At 43.2% G+C, this 15,177-nt stretch overlaps 1 protein-coding gene across 4 annotated transcripts in view; it reads right to left on the bottom strand.

The window, feature by feature from the left end:
- Positions 1–15,177, bottom strand: part of LOC127006741 (fibroblast growth factor receptor 4-like) — a 123,100-nt gene that overhangs the window by 10,029 nt on the left and 97,894 nt on the right. For 3 of the 4 annotated variants that reach the window (XM_050877022.1, XM_050877023.1, XM_050877021.1), the window contains 5 exons: positions 13,411–13,837; positions 10,743–10,887; positions 10,370–10,531; positions 6,329–6,485; positions 2,032–2,255 (listed from right to left, as the gene is read on the bottom strand). In XM_050877022.1, the coding sequence (XP_050732979.1) occupies positions 2,032–2,255; positions 6,329–6,485; positions 10,370–10,531; positions 10,743–10,887; positions 13,411–13,837 (1,115 nt within the window). Of the gene's footprint in view, positions 1–2,031; positions 2,256–3,303; positions 3,495–6,328; positions 6,486–10,369; positions 10,532–10,742; positions 10,888–13,410; positions 13,838–15,177 lie in introns of all 4 variants that reach the window. The other variant, XM_050877024.1, reaches the window with a different exon arrangement.

Below are 15,177 nucleotides of genomic sequence, written 5' to 3'. Positions count from 1 at the left end.
CAAGGCTACAGACAAAGGAGGTCTTAGCGTGACTCAAGTTAACCTGATTTGTGGCTTCCATTGTGACAAGTAGCTCGGCTGAGGCAGTGCGGAGCCATGTTGCTATTATTAGTCCTGAGTGTACTGAACCTCAGCTCTGTTTTATCAAATGTATATACAAGTGACTCATCAGCTTATTCTTCTTGTGCTTCTGTTTATGACAAGAGGCAGATCAAAGGACGTAGTAAAAAAACAAGGTCAACTATATGTTACTCCTATACAGCAAACGCTTTCTAAATCAATGTCTTAAATTTGTGAAATGTATATACAAGTGACTCATCAGCTTATTCTTCTTATGCTTCTGTTTATGACAAGAGGCAGATTAAAGGATGTAGTAAAAAAACAAGGTCAACTATATGTTACTCCTATACAGCAAACACTTTCTAAATCAATGTCTTAAATTTATGATGTGCACATAGTAAAAATCATTCTTCAATACAGTATAAAAACATGCAAGCTATAATATACAGCTGTTAGGTGCCTACAACTACTACAAGCATAAAACTACTGCTACTACTACTACTACTACTACTACTACTACTACTACTGCTGCTGCTACTGCTACCATCGCTTATGTTTACAGTACCAACACACAAAACTCTATTATGCACATGACAGCCACAAAATAAGATCACATATCAACACATACAACGGGCAGGAGATAAGAGCGAAGTTGAGAAGCACAAAGACACACACTATTCTCTCTCTCTCTCTCTCTCTCTCTCTCTCTCTCTCTCTCTCTCTCTCTCGATCGCTCTCACTCGATCGCTCACACTCTCACTCGCTCGCTCTCACTCGCTCACTCGCTCGCTCTCACTCGCTCACTCGTTCACTCCCCTCGCTCACTCGCTCACTCCCCTCGCTCACTCGTTCACTCCCCTCGCTCACTCGCTCACTTCCCTCGCTCACTCGCTCACTCGTTCACTTCCCTCGCTCACTCGCTCACTCGTTCACTCCCCTCGCTCACTCGCTCACTCCCCTCGCTCACTCGCTCACTCCCCTCGCTCACTCGTTCACTCCCCTCGCTCACTCGCTCACTCCCCTCGCTCACTCGCTCACTCCCTCCTCACCTCACTCCTCACCTCCTCTCCCTCTCCTCACCTCACTCGCTCACCCCTCGCTCGCTCACTGCTCACCTCGCTCACTCCTCCTCCCTCACCCCCGCTCACTCGCTCACTCCCCTTGCTCACTCGCTCACTTGTTCACTCCCCTCGCTCACTCGCTCACTCCCCTTGCTCACTCGCTCACTCCCCTCGCTCACTCGTTCACTCCCCTCGCTCACCTCTTCACTCCCCTCGCTCACTCGCTCACTCCCCTCGCTCACTCGCTCACTTTCCTCGCTCACTCCCCTCGCTCACTCGCTCACTTCCCTCGCTCACTCGCTCACTCCCCTCGCTCACTCGCCCACTCCCCTCGCTTCCTCGCTCGCTCACTCACTCTCTCTCTCTTTTGCAAGTAGCACTTCATTCAGGCAAACAAACTGAGCACAATGAACGAACAACAAACAAAAGGCAACACACCAAAAAATATAAAGAAATGGGTCTAATGATGAAGCAGAATTCATTATACCACTCACAACTCACCATCTCATCCTCATTAGTGGTTATTATCAATCAACATCATCATCATCATCATCATGTTTCTCGCAAAGTGGCATTGGTCTGAAATACGCCACGTCCAAGTGTGGCGATGCGTACACAGACTCATGTACGTATTAGTTCCATGCTGTGTGCGTCTTATAATATTGCTTGTGTGCATGCAACAGCAACACACACACACACACACACACACACACACACACACACACACACACACACACACACAAACATTCCTATAAATGCGTGCGGTTGCTTGATTCATATATGTACGTGCAGCCAGCTATGTGCGTGTGTTAGTCTTGCCACACACACACATACACACACGCACACACACACACACTCGGAGGGGCTCAACAAGGCACTGAATCGGCCTGCTCCTCGTGGCACTCCTGACCTTGCCCTTGAGAGCCAGCGCGAGTGTCTCTGGGTCTATCAACACCTCAGGCTTCGTATCCTCCTTGGCGCTGGACCAGGTGAACGGCAGGTCCTTACGCCACACCACAAAGGGCATCAGTGTGTTCTCGGTCCAGATGCCGACCTGGAACACCACCTCGCCGCCCTGCGTGACGGTGGTGTTCTCGAGGCTCTTGGTGAAGATGGGCCTCGAGGGGATGTGCTCTACGATGGTGAGAAGTCTTGGGTTAGTCCCCTTCCTCGGTCGGTCCTTTTTTAATGCCTTTGATGCTTGTTTTGTTTTGTTAGCTTACCTTTCAGGGGTATTCTTCATTACCTCCTCCTCCTCCTCCTCCTCCTCCTCCGTCTTGCTTTTTTGTTAGTTTTATCTTTACTGTTGACCACCTTTTCCTCCTCCTCCTCCTCCTCCTCATAGGTGTGTTAGTGGTCATTAGCAATCTCTTTCACCTGGTTACCTGGGTTTAGTTCACCACCACCATCACCGCCACCTTTGTGATTACTCTTGGAAGGAAATCAACAGGATACAGAAGGCTACAAGAGAGGAAGAGGCTTGGATGATGCTGTGTTGTGTCCCTTTTTGAATGCTTTAGCTGCTCCCTCCACTTGACTATGACAGCATTTTTTTAGAATATTAGCGAATGTCTTTAACCTCAGTATGAACAGGAACTAACAATTCGGGGATGTTAATAAGAAAATCCTCCCATACTGAAGCGACTGTGGGCAAGACTTCACCAATACACGAACAAATTCTTACACAGTTATATTTTTCTTCACTGCATTGACTAGAAAACACAAACTTTAATTTCCTTGGCAGTTACAACCATTTAGAGGCATGGATCGGAGAGTAATCCCCTGACTTTGGCCTTACATCCATCATTTCTAGGGATAAAAAAGCTGAACAGAGGGAGGAACATTAAGGTGACGTTTATATACTCCAGCAGCAACAAGGAACACGGAACAGCTCCACCCAAACACATTTTTAGAGGCTCCACGGGCCACCCTCCACCTGCTCGCTGACACACAAACAGCAAACGGGTGGAAGGTAAGCCAACGTCTAAACCCAAAGCAACCACAGACAAAAAAAATAGACATAGGAAAGACATACAGACAAGACAGACAGACCAGACGATACACTACCACCACCATCACCACCACCACCATATCTACTCCCATAAGTATACCCTACCACCACCACCACTACCACCACCACCAGCGTTACCAGCACCACCCCAACACAGGTTCTCGGAGTTACCTTGACGATAAACAATCTGTCTATAATATTCCCCTTGTCGTCCACTCCATTATAGCGCGTGGAGTGCTTGAGCCAGGTGATATACGGCACGAGGTCGCTAATCACAGAGCAGGTCAGCTTCACCTCGCTGCCCTGAACCACCGTCTGGTTACTCAGCTCCTTGTTTATGATTGGCCGGCTTGGGAGGCGCTCTAGAGGCAGGTGGGATATGTGTGACTCTCTGGTACTCATCATTGGCACTGGTTTTACATGGCACTTGTCCCTAATGTCATTCTGAACAGCTGTTATAGTGTTCCTTATATATATATACTTCTCTCTCTCTCTCTCTCTCTCTCTCTCTCTCTCTCTCTCTCTCTCTCTCTCTCTACAGGCCCTGTTTATCAACACTTAACTACCACCCTTCAATCCCAATCCATATTCATCAAAACAGCTTCAGTTTCACTCATTTCCCTATCCCTGCCCTTCTAATCATCTCTATGACTGTTTATTAGCACTGTTAACTACCACTCTTCAATTCTCCACATCATTCATCAAAACAGCTTCAAGGTCACTCATTTTCCTATCCCTCTCCTTCTAATCATCTCTATGACTCTATGTACTGCCCCTCTTTCACGGCACCATTACTCCCAATCCCTTCTGACTTGCTGCCAATCTTCCGAGGTCTCCTGTCGGGCTAAGTAATGTCTCCGTCGGTCTAACCCTCCCGGCGCCAGTACCTTGTCAATCACTGTGTCATGGTACTGATCCCCAAGTGTCGCTCATCGTAACTGCTGTGGATACTTATATATACTCCTATTGTTGCTCATGTTACTCTATTACCATTGTATCCTATGTAAATATCTGTGTTAATGTTATAATGTTGCAATGTTCCCAAGGCTATTTATGCATTGCAGTGTTTCATCTTATTTCAGCTCATCTCATTTTAACTCCTTTTTATCTGCATTGTAAACACCCTCTCTTCTATGGTGTCCTATATTAACATTATATCCTCATTTTTCTTCCTCTATATCATCATAATCATCGTTTTTCTTTCCATTTTTATCATCATAGCTGTCAAGTTTTTGTTTCTATCATCATATTCATCTTAGTGATTATCTTCTTTTTCTTTGTCATCATAATCATATTCTCTTCTATTTGCCCTTCTTATCAAACTCATTTCACCCACTCCTGTTTCCCCATAACATTATAATCATCTCCATCTCCTCTATATTCCCTCTCTTCTCTTTTTTTCCCCCCATGTTATCATAAATGTCTAAGTATCATTACATCCACTGCCACTTCCTTAATATCATCTCACATTTCTTTCTTAATATCATCTCACATTTCTTTCTTAATATCATCTCACATTTCTTTCTTTAAATCATCTCTCATTTCTTTCTTAATATCATCTCACATTTCTTTCTTAATATCATCTCACATTTCTTTCTTTAAATCATCTCACATTTCTTTCTTAATATCATCTCACATTTCTTTCTTTAAATCATCTCACATTTCTTTCTTTAAATCATCTCACATTTCTTTCTTTAAATCATCTCACATTTCTTTCTTAATATCATCTCACATTTCTTTCTTAATATCATCTCACATTTCTTTCTTTAAATCATCTCACATTTCTTTCTTAATATCATCTCACATTTCTTTCTTAATATCATCTCACATTCCATTCTTAATATCATCTCAATTTCCTTCTTTATATCATCTCACATTTCCTTCTTTATATCATCTCTCATTTCTTTCTTAATATCATCTCACATTTCTTTCTTAATATCATCTCACATTTCTTTCTTAATATCATCTCACATTTCTTTCTTTAAATCATCTCACATTTCCTTCTTTAAATCATCTCTCATTTCTTTCTAAATATCATCTCACATTCCATTCTTAATATCATCTCAATTTCCTTCTTTATATCATCTCACATTTCCTTCTTTATATCATCTCTCATTTCTTTCTTAATATCATCTCACATTCCATTCTTAATATCATCTCACATTTCCTTCATCTCATATTCTCACCTCTCCACCATCATCACCTCATCCTTCTCACCTACCCGTTTCATGCCCATCATATCGCCATTTCTATCTCCCATCCCTCACACACACTCCCATCTCCCTTCTAATGGCATCCTCTACCTATGTTCCCCATCTCCCTATCACCACCACCTTCACCCTCCCCAGCCTCCTCTTCCTAGTCTTCCCCTTCACAGGTTCCTGGTCACCCTACCACCACAAGGAGTACATGATGTTAGTATAAGGAAGACAGTCACACTTGTAAAATATATAAGTTAATACCAGTCCATGTCTTCTGTGAACTGTAGTGATGATATAAGAGTGGCAATAATAATGTTAGACAAAAAATAAAAATATATACTATGTGAAACTAAAATGTTATATGAGAAGTGGATCAACATGAGGGAAAAAAGTATCACGTTGCAAAATGATGAACTGATAAATTTCAATATGAACTAATGAATTAAAGTTTGCTTGGACTCTGATAATAATGCCAATAATCGTAATAATAATAATAATAATAATAATAATAATAATAATAATAATAATAATAATACGAAGAAGAAGAAGAAGAAGAAGAAGAAGAAGAAGAAGAAGAAGAAGAAGATGAAGAAGAAGAAGAAGAAGAAAGGAGAAAAAGAACAAGAACTCAAACAAGAACATGAACAAAAGGAAGAAGAGGCTAAGAGAAAAGAAAGACAAAAGAAAAGTACAAGCAAGACGAAAAGATGAAAACAAAAACAAAAAAACAAAAAATAAAGCAAAAAAAAAAAAGGGAAAAAATATCAAGAAAAACGAAAATAAGAAGAAAAAATGAGAACAGAAAAAATAATAAGACAAGAGGAAAAGAGAACAGGAAGAATGAATAAAAGAAAAAGAACAAGAATAAAAGAACAAAAAAATAAGAGAAAAAATAGAAAAAAAAACATTAAAAAGCAAGACAACACCCAAAAAATAAAAAATAAATAAAAAAATAAATAAAAAACACTACCACCACCACCACAGGGACCACTCACCCACGACCTCGAGGGCGTAGGTGTGGTTGACGCCGCCGCACTCGTTGAAGACCATACAGGTGTAGTTGCCGGAGTCCGCGGGCACCAGGTTCTCCATTTTCAGCATCGCGCCCTTGATCTTCACGTCCCCGAGCTGGCGCACCGGTTTCTCCCCGTTCTGTGAGGGGGAGAGAGAGGGGATGTGAGGGAGGTGCAGCGTTGCCAGATTATCGTATTCACCACATCGTATTTATTACTCTTAAGCCTCAAACTCTCGTACCTACACAAATAACGATAGAAAATTGAAGTTAGCGTTAAAACTCCTATTTATTGATGTTTGTTTGTTTGTTTTTGCTATAGTTATTGGTCAGAAACCACGAAAATGCAATGCGATAAGTACGATAATTTGGCAACGCTGGGGAGGGGATGTGAGGGAGGGGATGTGAGGAAGAGTGTGAAGTAGAGGGAGTGTGCAAGGGAGGGTGTGCGGAGGAGTGTGAGGAAGCGTGAGAGAGCCTGGGTGCGATGGACGGCATAAGAAGGGTAGAGAGGGAGAGTGAGAGGGAAGGGAGAGTGTGCAAGGGAGGGTGTGCAGAGGAGTGTGAGAGAGCCTGAGTGCGATGGACGGTATATAAGAAGGGGAGAGAGGGAGAGGGTGAGAGGGAAGGGAGGGTATGAGGTAGGGTTTATGTTTGGGGGAGAGTGAGAAAGTGAGGGGAACGGAGAGAGGGGGAGCAGAATGATAGGATGGAAGAGAGTATGAGGGAGGGTGCGTGAGGGAGGGTGTGTGAGGGAGGGTGTGTGAGGGAGGGTGTGTGAGGGAGGGTGTGTGAGGGAGGGTGTGTGAGGGAGGGTGCGTGAGGGAGGGTGCGTGAGGGAGGGTGTGTGAGGGAGGGTGCGTGAGGGAGGGTGCGTGAGGGAAGGTGTGTGAGGGAGAGCAAGGGAAAAAGTGAGAGCGTGGGGAATGAAAGGGGAAAAATAAGGGAGGGTGTGAGGAAGGGTGTTAGAAGAAGAGTGAGAATGGGAAAGTATGAGGTGGAAGTAGAATGAGAGTAGGTGGGGGGAGGTAGAGACTAGAGAGTGACTGAGAGGGAATAGGGAAGGGAAGGAGAGGGGAAGGGAGGAAGAGGGAAAATAGGCCGTGAGGAAGGAAAGGAAACATGTATATATAGGGGTAAAAAAAAAAGCGTGTGTATATATATAAGAAGAAGAGTATTTTTTCCATCCACCTCTACATCTACATTTATATATTAATTATCTACATTTATTATCTACATTTCCATCAACAAGGCAAACTAAATAAAAGCGAATTTCTTCATTTAATATATTCTTCCCTTTCACAAGTTCATCCCTTTCTTAAAAGCCGAATAATAAAAGGAAAGAAAAAGACCGCGGAAGCAGGTTTTCTTTCTATCCTTCTGTCTTTTCTCATCTGGTCTGGCGAGTGAGGAGGAGCAGGAGGAGGAGGAGGAGGAGGAACAGGAGGAGGAGGAGCGGAAAGAAAGAAAGAAAGACTGAGAAAGCACTTGTTTTATCTCCGTCTTTTCTAATCTGTGGCGATGCTTGAGGGAAGAGGATGTGAAGGATCAGGAAGAGGAGGAAGAGGAGGAGTGTCAGGCAGTCAGAGTGTATCACAGAATCCAGGAGGTCGTGTAAGAATAGGCTCGCCGTGGCTAGCACAACGCACGGCCACTGTCCATCATTAGAGACACAAGACAAGACAGGCCGCAAGACACAAAGCGGGGATGCCAGGCGCCAGGCAGGACTACGTGGGAGTGTCAGGGAGCTCAGGCAAGACAAAGCAAGGCAAGGTTAGGTTAGGGTAGGTTAGGTTAGGAAAGAAGAAATGTTAAGAAGTAGTAGGTGAGATGAGGTCAGGTAGTTTTAAAGGTAAGAAAGGAAAGAAAGGTTAAGTTAGGTTAGGTTAGGAAAGAAGAAAGGTTTGGTGAGATGAGGTCGGTAAAAGTTTTAAAGGTAAGAAAAAGGAAAGGAAGGTTAGGTTAAGTTAGGTTAGTAAAGAAGAAATGAAAAGAAAGGTTTGGCTAGGTGAGATGAGGTCGGTAAAAGTTGTAAAGGTAAGAAAAAGGAAAGGAAGGTTATGTTATGTTAGGTTAGTAATGAAGAAATGAAAAGAAAAGTTTGGTTAGGTGAGATGAGGTCAGGTATACGTTTTAAAGGTAAGAAAAAGGAAAGAAAGGTGAGGTTAGGAAAGAAGAAATGAAAAGAAAGGTGAAATTAGGTCAGGTAAACGTTTTAAGGTAGGGAAGAGGAAATGAAGGTTGGGTTACGTTAGGGAAGGTCAGGTAAGGTAAGTGATCTGTAGGTAAAATGTTTGAAGGTAAGGAAATTACAAGAAAGATTCGGTTGCACTGAAGGTAACACTCTGTAGGTAAAACATTTTATGGGTAAGAAAAAAAGAGAAAGGTTCGATTAAGTGCAGTGAGGTCAGGTAAGTTAAGGGCTCAGTAGGTAAAACGTTTTAAGGTAGGGAAAATGAGAGAAAGCTTTGGTTAGGTAAAGTGAGGTTAGATAGGGTAAGGGATCCGTAGGTAAGACGTTTTAAGGTAAGGAAAAGGAAAGAAAGGTTCGATCAAGTGAAGTGAGGTCAGGTAAGGTAAGGGCTCTGTGGGTAAGACGTTTTAAGGTAAGGAAAGGGAGAGAAAGGTTCGATCAAGTGAAGTGAGGTCAGGTAAGGTAAGGGCTCTGTAGGTAAGACTTTTTAGGTAAGGAAAAGAAAAGAAAGATTTAGTTAGATGAAGTGAGGTCAGGTAAACAATCTGTAGGTAAAACATTTTATAGGTAAGAAAAGGGAAGGAAAGAAAGGTTCGGTTAGGAAAAGTGAGGTCAGGTAAGGTACGGATTCTGTAGGTAAGACGTTTTATAGGTAAGAAAAGGGAAGGAAAGAGAGAGAGAGAGAGAGAGAGAGAGAGAGAGAGAGAGAGAGAGAGAGAGAGAGAGAGAGAGAGAGAGAGAGAGAGAGAGAGAGAGAGAGAGAGAGAGAGAGAGAGAGAGAGAGAGAGAGAGAGAGAGAGAGAGAGAGAGAGAGAGAGAGAGAGAGCGAGAGAGAGAGAGAGAGAGAGCGAGAGAGAGAGAGAGAGAGAGAGAGAGAGAGAGAGAGAGAGAGAGAGAGAGAGAGAGAGAGAGAGAGAGAGAGAGAGAGAGAGAGAGAGAGAGAGAGAGAGAGAGAGAGAGAGAGAGAGAGAGAGAGAGAGAGAGAGGAGCTGGATGCCCCCCAATCCGTAAGCAGTGACCCAAAACTGTAGCCTTCTCTTCTCCAGACCCGCCGTTCACCATATCCGATCGCTAACCACTATGCCACTACCTCTATCTACCTATCTACCTGCGTGTCTACCTGTCTTGCACCTTATACCTATCTAGTTACCTACCTTCCTCTCATCTGTCTTTCTGTCCATTCCTTATCTTATATCTATCTACCTCATCACCTCTCTACCTATCCTACCCATATCTATATCTATCTATATACCTTCCTACTTACCTGTCTTTTTTTTTAACAACAAAGGAGACAGCTCAAGGGCACAAAAAAAGGAAACAATAATAAAAAAAAAGCCAGCAAATCTATCAGTAGTTCTATCTGTAGTTACCTTAATTATCTATCTAGTTACCTGCCCATATACCCACCTGTCAACCTGTCCTGTACTTTATACCTACCTACCTACCTAACTTAACCTACCAACCTGCACCTTATATCTATCTGTCTATCTACTCTCCTACTTACCCAGCTGTACCTTATATCCATCTACTTACCTCCTTACCTATCCTTACCTTACTTTATATGCATCTATCTCCCTCCCTACCTATCTAACCGCCCACCAGGGTTACCAAATTATCGTATTAAGCCACTCAGCACGTCATATTTTCCGGTTTCTGAGTCATAGCTATCGCAAACAAACGCCAATAAGTAATGTTTTTAACGAGAACTTTAACTGGTATTTCGTTATCTGTGTGGGTAAGAAAGTTTTGGGCCCTTGAACTGACAAATGCGATGTTTTGAGTACGTTAATTTGCCAACTCTGCCGCCCACCTCTCTACACCCATTCTTACCTTGAGCCACGAGATGTTGACCTGCGAGCCGCGCGCCTGGCACTTGAGTTCGGCCACATTCCCCGCCGGCTTGATCATGAGCCCGTTGAGCGTCTTGATGAACTCCGGGGGCACGCAGGAGAGCTCGTCCTCGTCCAACACCTTGCTGTCCGCGTGGAGGGCCTGCGTGGAGGGTGAAGGGAGGGGGTAAGAGGGGAGGGAGGGAGAAAGGGGTAGAAAGGTGTAGGGTGATTGAGATGGATTAAGGTATTTGTCGAAGGTGATTGATTGATTGATTGAATGATTAAGATTAAGTGAATTGATTGGGGTTCTGGGTTGTTGATTTTTTTATGTGTGAATGTGTGTGTGTGTGTGTGTGTGTGTGTGTGTGTACCTGCGGCAGAGTGGGCGCGGGCTCCATGACGTGCAGTGTGTAGTTGACCCAGCCGCGGTGAGACCCCGAGCCCGACCACCGACACGCCCACACGCCCGCGTCCTCCAGCCGAGCCTCCTTCACGCGCAGCTTGGGCCAGGCGCGGCTGTGTGAGGGGAGGGAAGAAGGAGGTTAACCATAAGTGATAAAAGATTAAAGGAAATGATTTACTGTATTTTGTAGCTGTAGCGTTTTGTAACAATGAAAATGAAGGTAGATGCTGCAGTACTTTGTTGTATTCAATAGTAATAAAGGAAAGAAGGAAGAGGTTAAATTGTTGTGTTCTGTAGTAGTAAAGGCAAAAGAGGGAAGATGTAGCCATATTTAGTAGTGCAGTATATGGAGGTTGTACTTATTTTTGTGAGTAAATACATTAACAGACAGAGAGAGAAAAACAGACAATATATACAGACATTTCTACTTATGTCAGAGCAATATAAATTCTCTCTCTCTCTCTCTCTCTCTCTCTCTCTCTCTCTCTCTCTCTCTCTCTCTCTCTCTCTCTCTCTCTCTCTGAAGCTGTCTGATCACTACGAGAGACTTGAAAAACGTGTAAAATGCGACCACACGTAAAATTACGGTAGCGTCTGAGTGTATGGAGAGAGACGGCGACAGGTGACGACGAGGGAGATGATAGGTGGGAAGAAACGGCGAGGGGGTGGAGGGCGAGGGGAGTGTTATCATTATTACTATTATTATTATTATTATTATTATTATTATTATTATTATTACCACTACCACGACTACTGCTACTACTACTACTACTGATATTAAAAAGAAAACGAGTACGAACAAGAATAAGAATAATTGAAAGAAAGAAAAGTAGAATAAGAATAAGAGGAAGACGAAAAAGAAGAGCAAGAAGAAGAAGAAGAAGAAGAAGAAGAAGAAGAAGAAAGAAGGAGGAGGAGAAGACAATCCGCATAAAAGACAAAATGAAATAAATTACGTTCATGCGCATTAGAAGTACAAAGAACGAAGAGGGAAGCATGAAGTGTATGTGTGTGTGTGTGTGTGTGTGTGTGTGTGTGTGTGTGTGTGTGTGTGTGTGTCCCCTTCCCCCCGCCCCACGTTTACACGCACGGTGGGTGGCAAGAGGGTGGCGTGGGTGAGTTACGCGCGTGTTTTTTGTTTTTCTTCCCGGCGTAAGTTGTAACCTCGCCTTTGGTACGTGTGTGGTGGGTGGGCGGTGCGTGTGCGCGTGCGTTTTGCGTGTGTGTGTGTGTGTGTGTGTGTGTGTGTGTGTGTGTGTGTGTGTTAAGACAGAACAAGAACAAGAGCAAGAACAAAAACAAGACCAAAAAGAACAAGAAAAAGAACAAGAAAATTCAGAAACAGTCGGTCAGGTGTGTAAATAGCCAAAGAAGAACAAGATGAAGATGAAGAAGAAGAAGAAGAAGAAAACGAAGAAGAAGAAGAAAAAGAAGAACAAGAACAAGAAGATGAACAACAACAACAACAACAACAACAACAACAACAACAACAACAACAACAACAACAGCAAGAACAAGAACAGCAAGAACAAGGAGTCAGTCAGGTGAATTAGCAGGTAAACGTATATAATCAACTCTACGCAAGCACAGGTAAAAAAAAAAAGGATAACCTGGAGCCCTCACTTAATAACAGCCAAGGACAACACTCAACAACAAAAAAATAATAACATGCAGCAGAGTATCACAGGTGTTCAGCCAGGCGAGTAAGCAGGTAGAGATACAGGTATGCCCAGGTAAGAACATATATAGCTACAGGTGAAAAAAGGAATTCACCTGGACCCAGTAATAATCGAACAAGCATACGGTGAGCGGGAGAGACCAGGTAAGTAAGCATGTAAAAATAATCAGGTAGAAATGCAGAGAAGGGCAGGTAAGTCAGAGGAAGTCACCTGGAACCGCTAATGAACGCGGGAAACATTGGAATTCAGACAGGCAAGTAGCAGGCAAGACCACCAACTATTGTTAATAAAAAATAATAAAATATGTATATAAATGCGCATATGCAGGTAAGTCAAACGAAGACACCTGGAGCCATTATCAAACACACAGGTATCATTGCAATTTAGACAGGTAGGTAATTTAGCGACTGAGACCACCAACAATGACACAAAACGAAAAACTTGTACATAACAGAAAATAAAGAAGAGAAGAACAAGCTGAGTATTGCAAAGATGAGGAGATAAGGACAGGTAAATCATTGCACAGGTAGGATGATTAACTTACCTGGAGGCGACTATAATATAAAAACAAAAACAATATAAAACAATGAATAAAATGAATAAGAGGAGAACATGATCGTTATAGCGAAGATAAGCAGGTGAGGACAGGTAAATCAGTGCACAGGTAGGATGATTAACTTACCTGGAGGCGACTATAATATAAAACAAAACTAAAACAATATAAAACAATGAATAAAATGAATAAGAGGAGAACATGATGGTTATAGCGAAGATAAGCAGGTGAGGACAGGTAAATCAGTGCACAGGTAGGGTCATTAAGTTACCTGGAGGCGACTATAATATCAAAAACAATATAAAACAATAAATAAAATGAATAAGAGGAGAAAATGATGGTTATAGCGAAGATAAGCAGGTGAGGACAGGTAAATCAGTGCACAGGTAGGGTCATTAAGTTACCTGGAGGCGATGGTCCTGATGCGGGAGGGCTGGGTGTCGCGCAGAGGCTGGCTATTGAAGAACCAGACCGCCTCGAAGTCCTGGGGCGGCGGCGACCTCATGACGTTCTGGGGGCGGCACTTGAGACGGAACCGATCCCCAAGCATGACCTTCCTCTGCTGGTGCGAAGAGTGGATCGACCTCGCCTCTGCTGCCCCTCCTTCTGCGCCTTCTTCAGCTACATCGTCTTCGTCTACTCCGTTTTCTTCGAGTCCGTCATACAAGTCATCCTCCACAAATCCTTCCACCCCGACTTCTCCGTATTCAAAGCCGATGTCTGAGGTGTTTGTAAGGTTTGTTCCGCCTTCGCCTCCTCCTCCGCCGCCTCCTTCTTCGACTCCTTCGCCGTCTCCTCCTCCTCCTCTACCGTCGTCGTCATCGTAGGAATCTGAGGAGGATAAAAAAAGGTTGAATGTGGTTGAATGTAAGTAAGGATTAAAGTATAAGTATATATCTCTTCTTGCTCCTCCTCCTCCTCCTCCTCCTCCTCCTCCTCCTCCTCTTGTGTTGCTGGTATCCCCATAATCAGAAGAGAATAATGACGAGTAAATATGATTGTCAGGCGGAGTATTAGAAGCAAAGAGAGAAGGAGAGAGGAAAAAAAAGAGGAGCAAAAAGAGGAAGACGCAACTAAACTCCTGCTACTGATCCTCCTCCTCCTCCTCCTCCTCCTCCTTCTCCTCAAGGGTACTATTTCTAAACAGGTGTGTCGGCGGGGTGATTAGCAAGCACGAGAACAGCCCATGTAACTTCCGCACCTTGATTTACCTGTCTGTGCGTGCGTGTGTGTGTACCTGAGCATGTGCGTGTGTGTGTAGGTGGTGTGGGTGTAGGAGCAGCTAAGGGTGGGGTTGTCATGCTAGGGCGCCGGACTGTCACCCTTCCCCGCACGCTGGTTGCCCGCTATCTGAGGCGACATTAATTCCGATTGTCTTGTCTGTCTGCACGCGTCCCTCCCCCTCCCCGCCTCGCATGCTACTGAGTATGTCCAGCTCGGCCCCGTGTTGATATGCCCCGCCGCCTGCTGTTGTTTTAGCTAATATCGTAAGCCTGAACGGGTCTAATGTGGCCTCGTTTCTCTTACCAAATAAAGGAATGGAGAATAAATAGAATGAGGTTAGGAGGTAAACAAGGGGTCTTAAATAAGCTTTCTTTTCTTTGTAACTAAACTAAAAGAAACTAAAATATAATGGGAATGAATATAAGGTTAACATAGGCTCGTTTCTCCTCCCGAATAAAGAAAAGGAGACTAAATATGAGGTAAGGAAGGGGTCAAGAATAAGCTCCTTTTTTCTTCCCAAATAAAGGAGAGAAATAAGTCTACGAGGTAAGGAAGGGGCAAAAAATAAGCTACCTATCCTTTCTTCCCAAATATAGAAATGGGAACTTAGGAAATGAGGTAAGGGGTCTAATATACACTTTCTTTTCTTACCAAATAAAGAAATGAAGAATAAATATGAGTTAAAGTAAAATGCATAAAAAAATAAGCTCTTTTCCTATAAAATAAGGGAATGGAAAATTAAATAAATGATGAAGTAAATATATGTGTAAGTATTAAGTAATCAAGGAATGTCTTTGTTATTTAAACGTTGCTAAGAATGAAAATAAAGACATAACTGATTTAGATATTTACGAAGGCATGCCGAGGGAATTTTAAGTAGGTTGTCCTCTCTCCCTAAACGGGTTCATGAAGTGTGTAAAATATGTGAACGTAAAAAGAAAACATAA

Source organism: Eriocheir sinensis, chromosome 33, assembly GCF_024679095.1.
Source record: "Eriocheir sinensis breed Jianghai 21 chromosome 33, ASM2467909v1, whole genome shotgun sequence".
NCBI lineage: Eukaryota > Metazoa > Arthropoda > Malacostraca > Decapoda > Varunidae > Eriocheir > Eriocheir sinensis.
The sequence above is the reverse complement of the archived record's forward strand: the minus strand, read 5'-3'. Positions and strand labels throughout refer to the sequence as shown.